The sequence below is a fragment of the Anolis carolinensis genome, chromosome 3 (assembly GCF_035594765.1).
Source record: "Anolis carolinensis isolate JA03-04 chromosome 3, rAnoCar3.1.pri, whole genome shotgun sequence".
Lineage (NCBI taxonomy): Eukaryota > Metazoa > Chordata > Lepidosauria > Squamata > Dactyloidae > Anolis > Anolis carolinensis.
In genome coordinates, this window is record NC_085843.1 from 210325480 (window position 1) to 210348455 (window position 22976).

Genomic DNA, 22976 nt, shown 5'->3' on the forward strand with positions numbered 1-22976 from the left:
AAAAATCCAAAACACTTGTAGCATTTCAATTAAGGGATATCTAACCTGTATGAAGTTACATTTTTAGAGAAGAGTTGAATATGAAATGGTGGTGAAGGAAACACAATAAAAAAGAAGATAACCTTTTGACCAGAATTTTCACATAAGGGGAGAAAGAAATTCTGAGATTTATGTATTTACTATTACTGTAGTGTCTCAGAGACCTCCGAGTCGTGACCCCGTCACCATTACGGAGCAGACCGAAGAAGAGATGGGGTTTGTGCCATTTCCGCATGATTCCGCTCCCTTCCAGATGTCCCCTGTTGACAGTTTTAGCCCACAGTTAATTAAAAAGGGCCTTGACTCACAGGCCGGTTCTCTAGAGAGCACTATGTTTGACTGCAAATTGTTTTGGGAGGCTTCGCGCGTGGAAAAGCAGATTTTGAGGAGAAGCGCTAGATTAGCGGAGAAAGCAAGCGTTAATTAAGCCGGTTCCCTTGAGAGTTCTCAGGGAGGATTGCAGCTGGCAAGTTGTTGACTTAGGCATTTTCCCTTGGGAAAGAGTTCAGACACCTGGCTGGAGAGGAGAGCAAAGTCCCATAAAAGTTCTGGGCACCAACTGGCCTATGCGGTGTTCAACATGTCAGTTGAGGAATTCACATCTACTCTAGTTCTGCAGCGCGCTACTCTTGAGTAGACCGGCGTATCTCGTCTCCCTGTCAAGCCTGGACAGCGATTAAGCTTTACCACGATTAACTTTGCCTTGCCTTGCATCCTAGCCTCGGATTGAACCCTGGAGCTCTTGACAGATCTTGCCTTAATCCCCACTCAAACAGCCTAAAGGTTTGAGTGTGTTTCGGTTATTGGATTTAAAACTTTGAACTCTAATACTGGACATCTACTTTCATATTACTGGACTATATTTGACCTTCCCTGAAAGGTCTACTGCTGGACTATATACTCTGCTTATTTTTAGTTGTCTCCTTTATTTCCTTAATAAAGATATTAGACTGTTTATTGGCCTTCGTGTCTGATTCCCAGTGCTCACGCTGCCTGAGGTGTCACAATTACTATATTTATACCCCAGTCTTTCTCACCCCGAAGGGGGTTCAGACCAGCTTACATAATTTGGCATAATTTGATGCCGCAATTCAACAATGTATAAACAAGCAATATAAAAAAGTAAAACAAATTATATATATATATATATATATATATATATATATATATATATATATATATATATCATAAAACTTTAAAAAGTAGTACCTAGTCCTGTCTCTATCATTAGTGTTGCTATGCTGATTCCATATTGTACTACTAAAATGCTTGAGTGCATAACCAAATTTTCACCCTTTTCTAAAAACCAGGAGGGAGGGGGCCAGTCTGATCTCGCTGGGGTGGGAGTTCCATAGCTGAGGGGCCACCACTGAGAAGGCCCTGTCTCTGGTCCCCACCAATTGCACCTGTGATGGATGTGGGACTGAGAGCAGGGCCTCCCCGAAGATCTTAACATTCTCACTGTTACAAGACATGCAGATGTAGATGATGATGGTGGCCGTGGCTTGCCATATTGAATATATTACACAAAAGGAAAGCATCTATATACATTATTAAGTATTAGCAAAGTTATAAAAATGGCCCTATTGCAAGAAGTCAAAAAAGAAAAAATGAAAAAGCAACAAATAGATTAGCATCAAAGCAACATCTGATAAGATTAGATTAGAAAGATTAGAAACATTGCTTCATCTTCTTGATAATGTCCATATTGAATATGGATATTTTTAACAACTAAATCATCTGGCCCCTTTGCAGTCAGACACCAAAAGAGCATTGGATGGTGTTAATGGATTCATAATCTCTATGTACATGGTAGTATTTCTTATGCTACTTCAAGATCTTGCTGATAGCCATGTTAAATGTGTTGGGTTGCAACAAGTGACTAGATAAGGTGTAGGCGTTTTCCATTCCCAAAAATGCTTCCCATAAATGAAATGACCATTGCTACATCTCTTGGATCTGCAAACAAGTCTTTCTTTACACCTCCCCACAATGCAATTTGCATTTTTATCTGCTCTATTTTGTAGATGGGGGAGGTTTTGGAAGTAAAAACAATAACAAAGAGCTTGGTAAAATATATAACAAAATGAAGAATATCAGGTATGTAAACTTGCAGTACTAAGCTTCTTTATAATGTCCAGTCATCTTCCATGAGGATTGCATACTTCCTAAAATGCTTGGTTTTCCTGAAAATGAAAAATTAGGAACTGCTCCCAGGACTTAATGTAGAAAGATTTGGTAGTCCAAAATGCAGTCTATGTGTGGATTATGTTGCCACTACAACCTGTCTACTATCTAATGATCCAGAGCTTTCCAAACATTTCATGTTGGTGGCCCATTTTTAGACCTGCATCATATTTCTTGTCATCTATGAAGTTGGTCCTTTGAATTCTTGATTTCTTTCCCACCCAAATAAATTTTGATAAATCTTTATTCCAATTTTGAAATGTTTGTAAATTATGGGGAGAGTTTGGAAGATAAATAACATCCTTGGTAAGATGGTCCTTTTGATTGCAGCGATTCTTCCCAAAAGTGATACATTTAAATATTTCCAGTTTTTTAATTCTTTATTTCTGTCCATTTTAGGTCATAGTTATTTTTCATCAATTGGGAGTTTTTGACTGTTATTGTTAGTCCTAGGTATTTTATTCATTTACTACCTGGATGCCCACAATTTCTGCTAATTCTTTCTGTCTTTTTTGTCATGTTTTTCGTTAATAACATAGTTTTATTCTTATTAATATTTAGTCCTGAAAGCTTCCCAAATGCCTCAATCTTATTCGTCCAGTACCTTATTTTTTAATCAGGTATTCTATCGTACAAATCTGCAAAATTTAGTTTGAAATTTCTGGTGGATATCCCGTGGCAGCCATCTTGCGGGCTTCAAAATCCCAGGACAAAGCAGCAAGTCTGGACATCGGAGACAGAAATCCCAGGACTAACAGGTCTGTATGTGAACTTCTTCTCAGGTCCTGGGGGTTTTTTTTCCCCTGAGGTAAAATCCATAATTTGGTACAGTCTGGAAGTGCCCTGAAGTAGAAATAGACACAAACCCAGGAACCCCTTTGAAAGTTGCTTGTATTCATATCCTGGGGGTTTGTCTTGATGATATCCTTGTGATGCACCACACACTTAGGCATTCGGTTTTCCCGTCAATAGACACTGACCTCCATTCCAAACACAGTGCCATAACATCGGATGTGTCAGATTACAGCATGATGGATGATAGGAGTCGTAGTTCTACAAATCTGGAGCAGATCTAATTGAAGAAGGGCTATTTAAGCCTTGCTTTTGAGCCGATTTCCTGAGAAAACTAAACGGAGACCACAAAAGACAAAGCAAAAAACACCACAAGGAGGTTTAAACAGGCAAAAGCGTGACTCCTGGGAGGATATCCCATTGCTCACAATGTAATAGTGATTGGGAACAATTCTGAATGTGGAAGCAAGGTTCAGAGCTTGACTTAAGTAATAATAATAAGAATCCTTTAAAGCTAAGCTAGAACTGACACTTCACCATAAACAGCATCCAGGTTGTTGTGAACACGATCCCTTTGCAGCCTTTTTAAACGGAAACTTCAGGCCTGAGAGTCTGAGGATCAGCCTCATAGGCACTTTTGTGGCCGAAGTTGGGAGACGGCTCTCTTCCCAAACGGAGATGGAGAAGAGCGAAATGGCACTTGAAGGGCAAAGAAGGCTTTCAAACTGGGAGGAAAGTCCCTTGGGAAGCCGACCACTACCTGAGGCTGACTCTACAGGACAGAATGACATGTGTTTGACACCCTTTTAATTCCTGTGGCTCAATGCGAAGGGCTCCTGGGAGTTGCAATCTGGCAAGGCAGCAGCACTCTTTGCAGGGCCCTGGTGAAACTAGGACTCCCAGGATTCCATAGCACTGAGCCACAGCAGCTGAAGTGGTGCCTGATTTCCGGGACTCAGGTGCTTCAAACATTGGGTGGCAACAGGAAGAACCCTATTCACACTTGAAAAGGGCCATTTTGGGTCACCGTTTCCACAAATTCCTCTCAAAAACCTCTCCTTTGAGTGGTTTCTTTGCTTATGTATTTATTTCCCTGATATTCACTCAAGACTTCAAACAAAAGACATCATAATGCAGCTTACAACAATGTCAATGCATTTGAAATAGAAACACAGAAATTACAAAATGAATAATTTGTGTTTAACTTGGGGTGTGAACCATCATTCCTCAAGGAAGCAGCCTTGGCTAAAGATTAAACCACTGAGCTGCCACCCTTCCTTCTTCCTTCCTGCTGGGCCCCCCTCCCTGCCCCACTCCCAAAAGCACTTCCAGGCTGGTGGTTGTTTTCCTTTGAAAAGGTTCAAGGTTCCAGGTCTGGTGGTGTTTACCTGGTTGCCATGGAGACCGGGAGTTCCAAGGGGCCTCCAGTCAGTTGGTCCTGCCATTGCCTTCCTGGCAACCAACATGGGCAGAGGGGTCTCAGGCAGGTCCATCCGGGGCTGCCCCCCACGGATGCCTCTCTGGCCCAAGCCCCTCCACACGCCCCTATCAGGATGGCACTGGACAAGTGGCTCAGGGTAAGAGCCACACTACCTTGGGCCACTACCTGGCTCTTCCAACAGGCCTTTGGTGACTGACTTCCTTAGTAAATGACTGACCTGTTGCCTATTTTTTAACTGCATTTTATTCCATAGCTGGCCATAGTTCCCTTGTTTATGCCTCCCCTAGCACTTTAATTGGGACAATAGTTTTGGTATTGCCCCCCCTCCCCCCCGATTGTATCTAACACTACTGACATTTTCTTTGGCCCAGTTTCTTTTAGGAGCCAACCCAGGATTTTACCCCCAAAGGGAATTTTTATTAATCATTATTATTTTATAATACATAATCATAGTTACCATAACATTTTCCTTTTCCATTCCCTTCCCCCTCCCCACACCCATCCCACCCCCTTCCCTGTTGACAACTTAAACCTTATTTTCTTGTTACATGAGCCTTCTTTCCATTCTTTCCAATTTTGTCTTCCAGCTTTTGTCATATGGTTTAACAGTCTGTAGCCATCTGGTAAATGGAGTCCATATTTCTTTAATTTTCTTCTGTTTGTCTGACCATGGTTTTTTTTGCTTCTTATAATGTCCATAATATCCAGTTGTATTTGATTCCACATATATTCATACCATTTTTCAAGTGTCCATTTCTTTTTATCGTTCCACCCCCCCCCCCCCCCACGCTATTACTGCTTGTGCAGCTCTAAAAATTATCATCAATAATTCTTGGACTTGGTCCTTAATTCTTCTATCCCCATATATCCCTATTAACAGAATTTGCATATTTATATCAAATTTTGTTATAGTATGTAATTCAACCTGGGTTAGAATTTGGTTTCAAATTCTTTTTGTCTCTTCACATTCTCACCATAGATGTGAGTACCATGCCTCCCGACCCTGACAATGCCAACATTTGGGATTTAATCCCTGAATCATGTGTGCCAGCTGAATTGGTGTCCTGTAGCATTTCGTAATTATTTTCAGTTCTAATTCCTTATATTTTTCTATTTTTATTTAAACTATTGATTATCTTTTCTATATTTTCTTTTCCTAGGCCCCCTTCCCTTTCCCACTTATTTTCCATTATTCTATACATAGATTTCTTCACTTCTATCATGCTTCCATATATTTTATTTAATCCTTTTTGCCACAAAGTCTCTTTTAATATCTTGCCTGTTATATTTTCTCCCTCATTACTTTCTTCCTTCTTGATTTGTTCTCAAATTCCTCTTAGTGTTAACCAATTTATCCTACCCCCTAATCTTTCCAATTGTTTCCATTCCATTAATTCCTTATTTTCATTATTTTCACTATAACCCATCTGTTTCAATTTTTTTTATAATACTCAAGTACACAGAACTTTACAATGAATGTCTTGAAGATAATGACACACCGATGAAAGCTTTTGAACTGTGATGTAGATAATTGAAAAAGATTGCACCTGCAGAAAAACCATCAAATGCACTGGAAGCAAATCTTGTCTGTGATGGACAGTTTTTCAAAATGTGAAGAAACTTGTTCTGCAGCATTGCCAGTGTCAACAGCTACAAATGAAAGGCCATTTTCAACTCTGAAACATTTGAAAACATACATCAGGAGCAAAATGGGGCAAGAAAGACTGACTGGACTTACACTCTTGAGAGTCCACCAAAGTTTATAGATGAGGCCTCATTTCTGTCAAAGTGTATTGAAACTGTTTTCAAGTGTTTCCAGCAGACAATGTGGTATTCTTTTGCAACTACTAAATTATCAATTAAGTTATTTTTGGGGGGTTTTTAGACTTTAAACTTTGTAATTAAAATAGAAATTTGATTTAATTAAGTCTATATAAAATATAGAATAAATCATATAATTTAAATTATTTTGTGTTCTGCACCTAGTCTTCATGATTCGCTTAAAAATATTTCATTCCCCCCACCCCCCGAATTTTTTTTCTGGTTACAGCCCTGCCTCCAAGTGTTGTGCAAATCATAAAATAAAACATACAACTATTTTGACTTTCCAAAGAAAGGATGGCTGATGATCCAGATTCCCAAAACCTAGATTGTCATTCAGACTGAACTTCAATATCTTGCCTTTCTCCCAGCACATTACAATAATTTGAGAACAGAGTAGTGAAGTAAGGAATTAACACACTTTCTTCATTCAGCTTTTAGCAAATTCATCTTTCCAGTAGTCTTTACACTTTAACTAGGGTTCACTGATAAAAACTATAAAGAAACGATGGACATAGATTCTGGATATTTGTGTATTCAGTCTATTCGCTCTATTAGAATATGGTTTTATGACATTATTGTGTAGTATTGTGGACTCCCCCCCCCCCCAAGTGTACTTGCATTCATTGTTGAAGACGTCTGCTTTTCTTTTATGGGAATTATGGAAACTTCTTTGCTATTTTAATGATATCCATGTATAAGCGCTCAGGTGCATCAAGCCCCCAAATAAAGTCTAGATGTTCCCATTCAGGAATTTGTTTTTTATAAATGAGATTACTAATCTGAGAAGACAACATTGCTGCATCTTCTGGAACGACAAAAAAGTCTTGTCCACCTGTCCAAATGGCAATTGGTATTTTTATATTTTTTATTTTGTAGATAAGAGGTGCTGTCTGGAAAGAAACAACAATAAAAGATTAGATGACACTAGATGTTCAAATATATAACAACATAGCAATTTTTGCATCATTTAAAATTTCTCATGGAAATATTTGGAGCTGACAAAATTGGAGAAAGGAAATATAACAAACTTTTTGTAATTGCTCTCCTTTTTGTTTGTACTTACTATTCTTTGGCATATAGAAAGAATAAGGGCCTGCTGTATTTGTTTGCTCTGCATGCTATGATCATTTGACTAGAATAATGCACAATTAGAAAAACAAGGGGATGTATGAACTAATAACACAGTTATATATTTGAGCTTTTTGCCTAATAGATAATTAGCTGGAAGGTGGAGAAAAATAGCATAATTTAGCTGTATCAGGATCAGTGGCTTATTAGGTTCACAGATCTCTACTTTTTCAATTTTACTCATAAAGATTGTCATTTGTCTACTGCTAGTAGCAATCTGCATCAAGATCACTGAGAGAAGGGTGAAGTCCAAGCCTACTTCTTCTTCCAGCACTTTCAATTCTGAGATTTGGATTTTCCCATCATTAGAAGCATGAAAACAGTAATTTGGAAACAGGAGGTGCTGAAGAACTTCATCCACACCAAAGTGATCTTGAGAAAGATTTACGGTTAATAGCCATGAGGTATTTCACCCAAGTCCCACCCATTCCCTGGCAAAGAGGGAAGATACAAACCATCATTTTCTCCATAGTAACATGTAGGTTTTTGTCTGTGAGGTCATTCATGAAGCATGTTGCCCAGCATATAACCCCAGGACTCTGGATGTAGTCCTCAGGAAAAAAATATCCAGGATGGATGTGATGTTTTATCATTTGCTTGTTACATGAGAAAATACAACTTTGAACATGAATACTAACTATTGACATTCTGTGGATCAATAGCTGATCTGAGTTTAAGCAGAATGCCTCTGAAATGCACTGTGGGGACAAGGCATTTTTTCTACCAGGTCGAGTCAGGATCTCAACTGAACTTATGTACATCCACAAATGCAGTACATCTATCTATTATTTGGCACATAATCTATTTTACAATCCTACCTGATTGTACTTTTCCATATTCTTTTTTGGGCATCCATAGTCATATGCTCGAAACGGCTTTGTACGATGGCTCTAGAGGGTATAGAACTGTGGTTAAAAAAAAGGTAAAGGTTTCCCCCTGACGTTAAGTCCAGTCGTGACCAACTCTGGGGGTTGGTGATCATCTCCATTTCTAAGCTGAAGAGCCGGCGTTGTCCATAGACACCTCCAAGATCATGTGGCCAGCATGACTGCATGGGGCACTGTTACCTTCCTGCCGGAGCGATACCTATTGATCTACTCACGTTTGCATGTTTTTGAACTGCTAGGTTGGCAGGAGCTGGGGCTAACAGCAGGCGCTCATTCCGCTCCTGGGATTTGAACCTGGGACCTTTTGGTCCACAAGTTCAGCAGCTCAGAGCTTTAACACACTGTGCCACCAGGGGCCCCAGAACTGTGGTTAGAGTTGGATAATAATTAGAATTTACAAGTAATTGAAGCAATGTTTGAATGTATTTAAAATGTTTGGAAATATTGTTTTCAGGCCTCAGGAAATCCTTCTGAGGACAATCCTGGATTGCCCACCCTTAAATTAACAATATTTTTCATTGTGTTTATAAAATCAGTATTCTAAAAATGGACAGAGGGGTGATGGAGATGGAACACCTGGTCACTGTAACAAGATATAAACCAATATGGTGAACATGTGTACATAGTAGAAGCACTCCCTTGCAATGATGTGGTTACCTAATGTGGGTCATATATATGGCTTTCCAAAGTGAGTTGAGCTTGGATTAAAATATATGTGAGCGGCAATAAGGTGTCACCTGGACAGATATACTGGAATGGAGTAGAGTATACCAATTAATATGTAGCTAATACATGTCCTATCACATTAACTGGGTGTATTCTAATTGTAAGCACGGTATGGTGGTATTAATATTAGGCTAGGACTACAGAAAGCCCTGAATCAGATATGTAAAACTAGTAGGTGACCCTGGGCAAGGTAAATCTGAAACAGAAGGCAATGCAAACCTCTTTGGAACGTACCTATTTCAACACATAAGAGTAGCGCTTTTCTTCTTTTTTTAGTGAAAAAAGGGGATGTGATGATTACATAGTGAAAAGGTCCCATCTATGGGCCACCACTTAACTGGGAGTCAAGTCAAGACCCATAGCTGGAAAGGGGGCAGAGGCATGGGAGAGTGAAACTTCACTCCCAGCACATCTGCTCTTTTGGTGCTATGGGAATTGACTAAGCCATGCAATCGCATGGAGGAGTGAATCCACTTCCCCCTCCCCTGCTTCTTCTCTTTGGTGGTAGAGAACTTGACTTGGTTGCCAGCTAAGTCAAGTTCTGCAGCACCAAACTAAGAATGAGGCTATTGTGTAGGAATTCAAAAATATCAATTTTGCCACCTAGAAAATGGAAGTACAACTATTATGTGATGGTGACTATTATGTGGTGAAATATGGTATTTTGCCAATAAAATCCCTGGATAATTATGTTATAAACTGTTGAACACATATAACAGCAATTCTAATATTTGTAGGGCAGGATTCCATTCATAACATAATGTTTGAAAACTCAGTGTACCTGACGCCAATGAAGACCACTTTGTACAGAGGTCCCAGCAGGATTATGTGCTGTATATATATCAAGTCGGCTCTGAAAGAAAGCATTAAATAATCATGTCTTAAGGAATGGCTTATATGATTAACAAAGATACTGCCACAGTATGGAAGACAAGGGATTAGGCCCTAATGTGAAGTAAAATACAACAAGAGCCGATTAATTTACAACAATAATATGAATTGCTAATTACAAATGAGATAGAAAAGAAAATAATGCATAAAAGACACAGTTTCTATGAAAATGCAAATAAACCAGGTAGATTGTTAGTGTGGCAACTACAGGACCATAAGAGGCAGCAATTAATTGTTAAAATAAAGAATAAAGGGAAAATGGTTACTGATATGCGATTGATTTATAAGATATTTAAAGATTATTATAGGAATTTATATAAAAATACTCAGATAGATAAAAGAAAAACAGACCAATACCTGGATGAATTGAAACTGACAGGACTAATGGAGGAAATGGAAGTGGAATTAGTTAATTATTATGGAAGAGCTAGGTAATCAATTGAAAAGGTTAAAATAAATAAAGCACTGAGCCCAGATGGGTTCTCTGCCTTGTATGATAAGTAATACAAAGACAAACTGGCTCCAATTCTTCTCTGAGTAATGAACCAAATGCCCCAATAAGGAGAGATCCCAGATTTGGAGGTCACTACAGTATTCATTCCCAAACAAGATAGAGATATGGAGCAAATTAATAACTTTAGACCAATTTCCTTACTAAACTGTGATTATAAACTATTTGCAGAAATTTTAGCAAATAGATTAAAAGTAATCCTAGCTAAGATTTTACATGAAGATGAAGTAGGCTTCCTTCCAAACAGGCAACTAAACCAAAATGTGGAAACGATCCTTAAAATATTAGAGGTTGCTGAACAAGACCCTAACAAAGAAGTAGCACTGTTTCTAGATGTGGAGAAAGCCTTTTATAACATCCACTGGGAGTTTATAGAGAAAGTATTGGCTTGCTATTGGATTGGTAATTAATTTTTAAAAAGCTAAATTAAGGATAAAAGGCCAAATGTAAAATTATATTGAGATCAAAAAAGGAACAAGACAAGAGTGTCCTTTGCCACCTTTGCTTTTCATATGGATGTTCTAATATTAAATATTAGAATTAGGGAAGACAGCTTTATTAAAGGGATGAAAATAAAAGTACAAGAATTCAAAGTTAAAACATATGCTGATGATATGGTATGCATTATAGAGGACCCATTAAAAAGTATTCAAAGCTTGATGGAAACTATTAATAAGTATGGGAATGTAGCAGAATTCAAAATAAATAAAAAGAAGTCCATGTTCTTTTTTTTTAATATTTTATTTATGAGTTTAACATGTACACAAAATTGAAAAAAAAAGCAGATGATCACAGAAATAGAAAAAACAGAAACAAAAACAAAGAAACGGAAACAAAAACAAACCCAATACCCTGTCCACTTCCAGCTCCTCTACATTGCTTGGTGCATCGTCCTATGAATGTTGAATATATTGCAGCAAGCTACCGTTTATCCCAGAAGTCTAGGAATTCCTGAAAACAAAAGTCACAGAAGTTCTATGTTACTTCTTGCTAAGTATTGTCTAAGTTTGCTCCAGTTGGTCCGGTGTTTTGGCGAAATGTTCTGTGATACTTTTTGTGTCAATAAGTCCATGTTTTTGATGTCAATTAACTTCAGCAACCATTGTTCTGTTGAGGGTATTTCTTGCGTTTTCCATACTTTGGCAATACATATCCTGGCGGCTGTTACCATATATACAAAAAGTTTTTCCATATTGGAGTCCATTTGAAAATCCACCATACCCAGTAAGAAATATTCTGGTTTTGTATATAATTTGATTTGCAGTATTTTCTCCATTTCTCTTTTTATTTCCTGCCAATACTTTTTTATTTTTCTGCATCCCCACCACATATGCATAAAGTCTCCGTTATGTTTCTGACATTTCCAACATTTCCCATCTCCTTTACCTTTACTGAACTTCGCGAGCCTCTCCGGGGTGAGGTACCATCTGTAAAAGACCTTGAACCAATTCTCCCTCAGTTCAGTTGCATATATAAGTTTTTGGTTCTTCCTCCATATCTTCTCCCACTCTGAAAACATGATCGTACGTCCTATCTCTCTAGCCCATTTAGTCATTACCGTTTTTACCTGCACATCTTCTGTGTCCCAAGCTAATAATTGTTGGTATAATGTTTTTGTTGTTTTAATTTCTATTTTTTGTAGTCTATCCCAGCATGTTTCCTTTAGTTCGAAACCTAATCTCTTATCCTCTTGGAAGATTCCCTTTATTTGCCAATAGTTTAGCCAAGTCATTGTGGGGTCCATTCCCTTAATCTCTTCATATGACTTAAGACAGACCTCCTGATTCTCTACTTTTAATATTTGCCTATATGTCAACCATGTCTCCCTTGGCATTTCTCTCATGTGTTCTGCTTCGAGAGGGGAGCACCACATTGGTATCTTTTTATAGAATCTTCTTTTGTACTTGTCCCAGGTTCCTATGAGTGCTGCTCTTAAAAAATGGTTTCTGAAATTTCTTTCTTTGCTGGATTTCTCTCTGCACAGATAGCTGTGCCACCCTTTCCTTAGATCCTGACCTTCTAATGCTAGTGTTTTCCTTTTAGTTAGGGTGGTCCAGTCTTTAACCCAGGTCAAGGCAGCTGCGTCATAATATAGTTGAAGGTCAGGTAAGCCCATTCCCCCTCTCTTCACATGATCCTTTAGCTGTTTGAACCCTATTCTGGCTTTTTTACCCTCCCAAATAAATTTCTGTATGTCCCTATGCCATTCTGCTATAGTCTTTTTTGTTCTTAGAATTGATAAATTTTGGAATAGAAAGTTTACATCAGGTAGTATCTTCATCTTCACTATTGCTATCTTCCCAAGAAGTGAAAGCTGGAGGAATCTCCATTTCTTCATTTTTTCTTTTATCTCCCTCCACTTCCTCTCATAGTTGTTTTTATATAGTTGAGCGTTGCTTCCGGTTAGTTCTATCCCTAGGTATTTGATTTTCTTGACAACTTCTATGCCTGTGACCCTTTGCAGTTTGTCTTTTTTTGTGTGTGACATGTTCTTTGTTAATATTTTAGTTTTCCCTCTGTTTATTTTCAGTCCTGCTACTTCTCCGAAGTTCTGAATTACCTTCCACCATTTTTCGAATTTGTCAATTGGGTCTTCGATTAGACATACCAAGTCGTCTGCGTATGCCCGCGTTTTGTAACTATATTTCTTTGTTTGGAGGCCTTTTAGTTCTTTGTTATTCCTTATCGCGTTCAGAAGGACCTCTATTGTCAGAATGAATAAGGGCGGGGATAAGGGGCATCCCTGCCTTGTCCCTTTGTTTATATTTATTGTGTTGGATATCTGGCCATTTGTGATAACCCTTGCCGTTTGCTGAGAGTATATGGCTTTAATCGCGTTCGAAAAATAAAATCCTACGTCCATTTCCCTTAAGATTTCAGCCATACAAAACCAATTGACATTATCGAATGCCTTTTCGGCATCTAGAAAAAGGAGGGCTATCTCCTTTTGTCTGTTCTTTTCATAGTATTCTATGGCGTTTAGGATGTTCCTAATATTCTCTCTCATTTGCCTACCGGGGAGGAAACCGGATTGATCCTCTTCTATTCTTGCCTTTAATACCTCTTTTAACCTTTCTGCTAGGATACTGGCAAAGATTTTGTAGTCCGCATTTAAAAGCGATATAGGCCTATAATTCCTAACCTGTGTATTGTCAGCCTTGTCTTTTGGTATTACTACAATATTAGCGCTAGTCCATGTTTGCGGAACTTTCCCTCCTTCCAGAATGCTATTCATGACTTTCTGTAGAGGTGTGATGAGTATCTCCTGGAATATTTTGTAGTATGACATTGAGAACCCGTCAGGTCCTGGTGCTTTATTTGAAGGGAGTTTCTTAATTGCTCTGCTTATTTCTTCTTCCTTAATCTTCCTATTTAGTATTTCTCTTTGCATATCCGTAATTTTGGGAATGTCCTGCCTCCCTATATATTGCGTTACTTTTTCTTCGGCAATTATGTCCTTTTTATATAGTTTCTCGTAGAAAGCGGTGAATTGTTGGCCTATTTCTTCGTGACTATAGTATGTTTTCCCGTCTTCCTGTATTTTATTGATATATAGTGCTTGTTTCTTTTTGTTTATTTTCCTAGCCAGCCACCTCCCAACCTTATTCGCGTTCTCAAAATGATGCTGTCTTACATATCTTAGCTTCTTTCCCATTTCCTCAACCTGTAGCGTCTCTAGTTGTTTTTTGTAAATTTCGAGGTTAAGCTGAGTTTTCTTGTCCTTGGGATTTCCTTTGAGTGTTTTCTCCAGTCTTGCTATCTCCCCTTCTATCTTCTGGTGTTCTAATCGCCATAACCTTTTCTTCCTAGCACTTTGTTGTATTATCTGGCCTCTCATATAAGCTTTGCTGGCATCCCAAATAAATTCTATTGCTGTGTCCTCCTCCTTATTAAGTTTAAAATATTCTGTCAGCAATTTCCTATATCTGTCCTGATCCCCTTCGTCCTTTAACAATGATTCATTTAGTCTCCATCTGTATTCTCCACTTTTCGGATCCTCCTTGTCTAATGTAATCTCCAGGGGGGCATGGTCCGAGTTTAGTCTTGGAAGTATATTACATTTAGTTATTCTGTTTACTATTGATTTGTTTCCCCATATCATATCGATTCGGGTCCAGGTCAGATGTCTGTTAGACAGGAATGTATAATCCCTTGCACTCCCGTGTAAGTGTCTCCAGATGTCCAGCAAATTTAGGTCTTGTTCATGTCCATGTAACAAAAATCTGTCCAAAGCAATATAAAAAAACTGGAGACTTTATCAGCTTGTAAAGTAGCCTTGAAAGTAAATTATCTAGGGTTATGACTAACTAACAAAAATAACATCTTATTTAAAAATAATTATGAAAAACATGGAAGGAAATTAAAGTAACTTTTGAAAGATGGCAAAGATTTTGATTAATGTAGATTGGGAGAATAGTGATGATAAAAAATGATGATTTTACCCAAAATGCTTTTTTTATTCCAAAATCTAACAATAATTAAAGGAGTGAGAATTTTTGAACATTGGAGGAAGGATTTGACTAAATTTCTATGGAATGAAAAAAAGCTAGATTTTCTTACAGAAACCTAATAGATGACAAAGAGAGAGGGGGCTTAATGCTACCATGAAGCAATACAAATTGGCTAAAGGAGTGGATTAGCTTAGAACATCAAGCTTTATTCAACCTATTAGTATAACCTTAGATTTGACTGGCATGCATATTTATGGTACGAGAAATATAGAATTCATAAAGATGTCCATAGACACTCCATAAGAGCAAGTCTATTAGCAATTTTGGAAAAGATATAAGGTGGGAATGGAATAAAAAAAACCCTCAATTACGGCTACAACCCCTCGAAGCAACATTGAATTCAATTTTTAACAAGGAAACGAGAACCTATAATTAAATTAAGAATTAAAGAATTAAAGAAAAAGAGTATGGGAGACTAAAAGAAAGAGAAGGTTTCACTACCACTAAGTATATGATATTTTTAAAAAAGATAATAAAGTAGGATTTGCTAAAAGAAAATGGGAATAGGATAATATTTTAGAGAGGAGAAATAGGTACATCTTAGAATACAACTTAGAAGCTATGTAACACCTGAGATAATAGCTAAAATATACAAATTTCACCCGGGAGGGGAGGGGGACATTATTAGAGATGGAAAGTACAGAAAGGTACCATATGTATTCAAATATAAGATGAGTTTTTCAGCCCTTTCTGGGGGTTGAAAAAGCTCCCCTCAGCTTATATTCGAGTGAAGGACCTCCTCCGTGGAGTCCTCCATTGGATGCGGAGGCATGCGCTGACTGCAGAAGTCTGCACTCACAGCAAGGCCTCAACTCATTGCGGCCTGCCTGGTTGCCTGCTTGACTTCAGGGGCCAGGAGGTGCTTTCATTGACTAGATGGCCTAATGGGGTCTTTTCCATCTTTATTATTATTATTATTATTATTATTATTATTATTATTATTGATGAAAACAACAACACAGTGATTGTGGCCATGAAAGCCTTCGACAACACATGTAGAAGTATGTCAATATAGTTTTGTTGCAATGAGAATATTAATAGCAAAATCTTGGAAAGGAGAAAAAGGGCTATTGCTAAAGGACTGGAGAGAAAAAGTATTAGAGTATATTCAAGTAGCCAAGCTATCCAATGCTATACAGGGAGGAAGCAATGAAAATTTTGTCAAGAAATGGAGGCTTCCAATCGAATATCTAGAAAAGAAGACAAAAATAGATTTCAAAATAGTCACAAGGGGAATTTATTAATGTAGGATAAGGGTAGGGTTTTTTTTTTTTGAGACACTAGTTTCCTACTCGGTGGTGCTGGAAGTCTGGGGTGGTTGTTCGGGAGTTTGGGAAGGGGCGGGGGGTTCAGAGGAATGGCATACTTGTAATATGTGTGATTGATTGTCTATAAATGTTTTTTCTTTCTTATATTCTGTATGCCATTAATCCACTTAATTACAAATTCAATGTTTTCTTAAATTTTACCAAGGTGCACAACAGCAAAGAAAATATTACCTATCTTCTAATTTCATTCTAAACCTATTGAACCTAAACACAAGCCTCCTTCAATTTTCTCTTAAATGTCAGATAAAGAAGATTCTCACTCACCATGTTTAAATTTGGGGCGTTATATCCTGCCACAAAAAATAGAACGCTGGCACATAATCGAGGGTGATAAACACAGAGTGTTGTGAATGGTTTTCTTAAGAACGTAGGATACTGAAATAATCCTTTGTTCCCGAATATCATCTGAAATACATAGAAAAGAATAAGAATGTGAATGTTCGGAAGTGTGGTTCTCACCAAATTTCTGAATTTCTGACCATCATGTGTACTCAATTTCATTTCTGAACCTGGTTGTGAGAAATATTCTAGCCCTCAACAGCTGTATATTCATGACAGCGGCTTTGTGTGTGTGTGTGTGTGTGTGTGTGTGTGTGCATAGCATTTTTCTAAAGTAAACATTTTGTCGAATTTTATTTTTCACAAGAGAATATCTGTATGCAAACAAAGAAACCAATACCTTGCATTGGTTGTTATCTGGAAAGAATGAGGGGTTTGTTTTTTTTGCATGGAAAAAATGCATTTTCTATGCAAAACGTTCAGATCTTTAGCACCAAAACATGACTACCTGGAAACAATATTGTGTTGATGAAAAGCTAACAAGTTTGTGTATTATTCCAGACCTAGGCAACAACATGAACAAATAGAGTGCTGTGCTGGCTTCCATATAATTCCATATTAGCTTATTTTCGTATATTTCTAATTGTGTGTTATTGTAAGCTGTTTTGAGTTTGCTGCAAGAAAACATTGGGGGCAATGTTTAAATAAACCCTATGACTTTTGAATGTAGTATTCAATGGTCATAGAAGGAAAGCCCCAGAAAGACTTACGCGAAATGTTGTTTCAGAAAGCCGTGCCAATATTGTTAAAGGGGTTGTAGAAAATGGGATTGAGGTTGGAGGTGCCAAGGCAAAAAATACTTTGACTTTTTCAGCCAATTTTGGCCTAGTAGAGAATGCGATGAATCCTGAGAAAATCAAAGACACATTAAGGAAAGAAATGTACAGTTTCCTCAAAAAGAATATTGAAATTTTCCAACTGATTAGCCTGAAAAAAAAGGGAACTGTTGGGATCACATTAGCAGAGAACACTAAGTGACATTGTATCACCTCTAGGTCCGATTTTTGGTAGTCTGTCCTTTTGGGGTAGGTTGGAAATCTAAATCAAGTAAATGGCCACGCTTGGGAGTTATTGTAACCAGTATGAAGGGATTTCCAAACAAAAAGTAGATCATTAAAAAAAATAAACATATGCTCCCCAACCTTTTCCCAGTCTGGGACTAAAAGTAACCTGGAAAAGCTAAAACAGAGACTGTTAAAAATAACAAAAATATGAGTAAAAATAGAATTAAAAAGCAGCTGAAAGTATAAAGAAAGTTTGCTTACCTGTAACTGTATTTCTCTGAGTGGTCATCTGTGAATTCACAAAATTGGGTTATCTGTACATGCACAAAGGATGTTTGGAGCCTTCTTGAATTACTAGGCAGAAATTTTTTGGCGGTAACCCCACCCACCACCCTGAGGCTATATAAGGCCCAGTTGCTGCTGAAATCCCCCGAAGTGGGTGGCACAGACAAGGGGTTAGACGGGGATGCCTTCATCACCTGCAGAAAGTCAGACCAGGATGTTTTCATCACCTGCAGTATGTAAGATGTAAAAGGCAAGTAGGAAATTGAATATCAATGACGAGACCATCAGTTCTGGCAAACAATCAGGAAAGCAGTAGTTCAAAGATAAATAGGAGTCAACCTCAGACACGAAGGCAAGTGGGATTCATAGTCATCATCAGCGAAGTCCCCATCTATGGAATGACCCAATCTTGCTGCAGAGTCATGCTTGCTGGTGTGATGTCTCAGGGACCCTCGAGTCATGACCCCGCAGCCATTATGGATCAGACTGAAGAGGATATGGGGTTTGTGCCAACTCAGCAAGATTCTGCTCCCTTCCAGATGTTCACTGTTGACAGTTTGAGCCCAAAGCTAATTACAAAAGCCCTTGAAACAGAGCCTGGTTCCCCGGAAAGTGCTCCTTTTGATACGAGATTGTTTCTGAAAACATTCCGCTCTGAGAAGGAGAATTGGAGACAAAGCTTGAGATTAGCGGAGAGAGAGGACGCTAATTAAACCAGTTCCCTTGAGAGTTTCCAGGGAGGGTTGCATCTGGTAAGTTGTTGTCTTCAGTCCGTTTCCCTTGGGAAAAAGTGTTCAGGCACCTGGTTTGAGGGGAGATTTGAAGTCCCATAAAAGTTCTGTGCGCAGCCAGCGCGGTGTCAACGTGTCAGTTGGAAAGTTAACATCGACTCTAGTTCCTGCGGCGCGCTACTCTTGAGTAGACCGCGCGTTGCATCTCGTCTCCCTGTCAAGTCTGGACTGCAATCAGTTCCACCATGACCAACTTTGCCTTGCCTTGTTATCCCAGCCTTGGACATTGAACCTGGAACTCTTTGAAAGACCTTGCTTTATTCCCCACTCAAACTGCTTGGAAGTTTGAGTGTGTTTCGGTTATTGGATTTAAAACTTTGAACTCTAATACTGGACATCTAACTTTATATTATTGGACTATATTTGACCTTTCCTAAAAGGACTATTGCTGGACTATATACTCTGCTTATTTTTGTTTGACTCTTTTATTTCTTTAATAAAGATATTAGATTGTTTATTGGCCTCCGTTTCTGGTTTCCAGTGCTCACACAGCCTAGGGGCGTCACAGCTGGAGGCATGCAGCAATGCCCATCTGGGGGAGGAGTTGGGGGTCTTGGGAGTATGTGGTCCAGCCACCCTTTTCATGGTGTCAAGTGACTAACTGAGATTTCTGGTTCACATGGTGGTGTGGTGGCACAAGGGGGGGAGGACGTATGCTCAAACAGGCCAGTCTTCTGAAACAGCACACAATCTCTGCTGAGATAGAGACTTGGCTGGTACTGGCTCAGTCTCATAGTCAGACGGAGAGGTAGGCGGTGGTGCCTTGGCAACTTCTGTGGGGTGCTGAGCTTCCTCACCCTCAGGGTATGGCTTGATAGTATTAGGCCTTCTTTTCAGGGGCAAGTGCAACAGGAGATTCTGGGCCACTGGTAATTCAGTAGTTAGGACTGGTAGTTCACTATAAGACACCTGAGGTTCACTTTTTAGAAACTTTTTTTGGCATTTTTCAATCTAGCCTCTTCAGCTTTGTAGGCCTTCCCTGGTGTTGGGGACTTCTCAGGCAAAGGAATGGGCTTCTTGAACTTATTTTTCTTCAAATTAGAGGAAGCCTTCTCCTTGGCCCAATGTTTCATAGTGGCCTTCATTAAAGTCATTGAAAGAGGGATGGGCTTTCCTGAAGCAAAAGTGGGTGCAGACTTTGATGTGCCGCATCCGACTGCTTCGACCCGCTGAGGGATTTTGAAGTTGGGGCAGAAGCCTTGGACGAAGCCAATAGGGCCTGCTGGTACATATCCTCCACTGAGGTATAAAAGGATGGCAATGAATACATGACTGAACTGAATTGCCCTCTCCCAAAAAGGGAAGGCAGTTAGAATTTCTGTCTGTGTTAGGAAGTTTTTCCGCACACTACTCACAACACTTGGCCTCAAACACTGTACTCACTCACAGAGTGGACGAACTGAAATTGGGAGCCTCAACAACATAAAGCTGAAATGGAAGGTGCTCCCTTAGAATTAACAGAAGTTAAACTTGCTAAAGAAACAAGAATAAAATTCCAAGAACTGATGAGCTAAATGAGCAAAAATTCCTAAAACCAGCTGCAGCATGGACAAAAAAGTTTCAGTGGCCTTATATAGCCTTCTTGCTGTGGCTCAGTCTGATGGTGAAGGAGGATTTGGGGTTTCACAATCTGAAAATGTTGTACAGTCTGAGCAGCAGGAGACTCAGGCAGGGAGCCAAGATGAACTAGCAGGCGAAGATGAGATTAGCAGAGGCTTCAGATCAGTGTGACCCTTCACAGCTTTCAGAACGGGAGTAAGACAGTCAACAACAGCTGGGTGTTTCACTTTCAGATAGGGATAATGAAGGAGTGCAATTAGACAGAAATGCGAGGTTGCTTTTGAGAACCAGACTCCCCAGCCGTTCTCCAAGGATTGTGGCCAAAAGACTGGGAACCCAAGGCCAAAGAAATGCGTTCATGTCTTGCAAAAGTGAGTAAATAGAAGAGATGTGAGGACAGCATTTCAGATCAAGCAACTTTGCTTTTACAGCAAGATCTCCTGCTTTGTTCCTGTTTCAAGCCTCAAGTCCTAGTTCAGGTTTTGCCTATGTATTTTGGGAAAGTATTCTTGCCTTCATGTTCCTGTTTGTGTCATGTACTTTGGATTCTGCTTTGAAGATCATGTTCCTGTTTTAAGCCTTGCAATCTGGGGATTTACGTACTGTTTCCTGAGACATTGGATCCTATTTTGATTATTGCATTTTCTTATTGTATTTTTGCCTTACTTTTTGCTACTTTTCCCCCAATAAACTGTTTATACCAGGTCTGTTTCAGTGGTGTGTGTTGAGAGCAAGGTAGACCTTCGCTGGAGTGCAACACTTGAGATGGTGGGTGGGGTTATCGCCAAAACTTTTTTGCCTAATGATTCTAGAAGGTTCCGAACAGTGTTCCGCACAGGCACAGATTAACCTATTGTGTGATTCACAAAGTCCACGAAGAAGAACCACATTAATTTGTGGATTATTTGTATTAGCTACTCAAAGAATACACCTTTGATGAGAAAGATGGCAGTAGAACCAGGGGTAAGGATGTGGCAAAAGTAGATGAAGAGGAGATAGGAGAAGGTAGCTTGCTAGACATAAGATTCCTGATAGGTTTTGTGTTATTTCCACAGTGCAAAAGATTCTTGCTGTCATGTGCTTTCCTCCCTATGGCTGTGATATTCAAGAATTTTTACAATTTGGGTGGCAACTCTAGCTTGCCAACAAAGGGGAAAGCATTTGGAGATGGAAAGAGATCCTAGCAATGCAAACTTCCATGATCTGCAGAAAGCGAATGAGCAACATAAAGCAACCAAAGCTCTATCTCACCATAAGTTTACTCAAAAAGTCAAGAAGGTAGCATTACTTTGTCCCACAAAAACCAGTGAAGACTGGTGGCAAAACCAAGGAATTGAACAAGAGAACATGTAGATTTGCCCCATCCTCACCCACCTTTCTCCCAAAAAACTTTGGCAAAGTACTATGGATTATAAACATTTCAGAGTCAGTATAGCAGTTTATATAGACAACCAGCCATTCAGTCTGATTGTCTGAAGCACCTCATGAAGCTTGAACTGTCAAGAATGAAAAGGTGCTTGGGGTATAAATTAGTGAAGCAATTGTTGTACTACCAATCAGTCATGAAGGATCTACAGATATGGCATAGCTCTCCTCTGAAATCTGGAGCATCCAAGGGATAATAATAATAATAATAATAATAATAATAATAATAATAATAATACTTAATTTATATACTGCCCTATCTCCCAGATGGGACTCAGGGCGGTTTCCAATCATAAAAACCCCACATACATTACTTAACAACATAATAACACATTATTAAGCAAGGTAAAACAATACAATTATATAGCAATAAATAACACTTACACAACCTGATCAAGGGGACGGGAACCATAAACCCAATATATTAAAATATATCATTGTAGGCTAGATAAATCTTGTGCAATATATTCAGGCCCAGAGCTTGGCGGTATTCCAATGTAATTACTCAAAAACCTGCCGACAGCACCAGGTCTTCAGTTCCTTATGAAAATTGGATAATGTAGGGGACTTTTGGCAGTGCATTCCAGAGCTGGGGGGCCACTGCTGAGAAGGCTCATTCCCTCGTCCCCATCAGCCGCACTTGAGATGGTGGTGGGAATGAGAGGAGAGCCTCCCCGGATGATCTCAAGGTCCGCACTGGCTCATAGGAGGAGATGCGATCATGGAGATAGGTAGGGCCTGAGCCGTATAGGGCTTTATAGGTCAAAACCTGCACCTTGAATTGGGCCCGGCAGCTTATTGGCAGCCAGTGGAGCTGCTTTAATAGGGGCATTGTGTGCTCCCTATAGCTGGCTCCAGTTAGAAACACATGCCTACTTCTCCCCAGTAGGAATTCCTGAGCACATTAATTTGTTGTTGTGTTGTTGTCATAGAAACCAAAAAAGAAGGGATTTAGACAATTGCATAGCAATGGGCCCACCTCTATGCAGAGGTTATGGGCAAATGCCATGTAGTGATAGAGATAAAAGCAGTCATTGATCTAATGGTGAAAGGCTGGCAATGTGTGACTTTTATTTAAAGCAACACTAAAAGATTTATCACCAGCATGAGAATTTAAGAAAAAAAACAGTAGAATTATAGAATTAGAGAGATGGAAGAAATCACACAGGCCATCAAGTCCAACCCCCTGCCATGCAGAAAATACATAATTAAACCTTCATCTAATCTAAGTATATATACAAATGTAATGTGCATAATTCCCATGGAGTAAACAACAAAACCACTGGGCCAAATCATACCAAATTTGG

The 22976-nt window shown here is 39.0% G+C and overlaps 1 protein-coding gene across 3 annotated transcripts in view; it reads right to left on the reverse strand.

Moving 5' to 3' along the window:
• Positions 1–4778: 4778 nt before the first annotated feature.
• The window catches only part of LOC100553655 (lipase member M), a 29676-nt gene continuing 11478 nt past the window's right edge, over positions 4779–22976 (reverse strand). For all 3 annotated transcript variants that reach the window (XM_003224375.4, XM_008116287.3, XM_016995706.2), the window contains 5 exons: positions 17315–17451; positions 16530–16670; positions 9806–9877; positions 8230–8301; positions 4779–7173 (listed from right to left, as the gene is read on the reverse strand). In XM_003224375.4, coding sequence (XP_003224423.3) covers positions 6940–7173; positions 8230–8301; positions 9806–9877; positions 16530–16670; positions 17315–17451 — 656 coding nt within the window. In that variant the 3' untranslated portion in view covers positions 4779–6939. The remainder of the gene's footprint in view (positions 7174–8229; positions 8302–9805; positions 9878–16529; positions 16671–17314; positions 17452–22976) is intronic.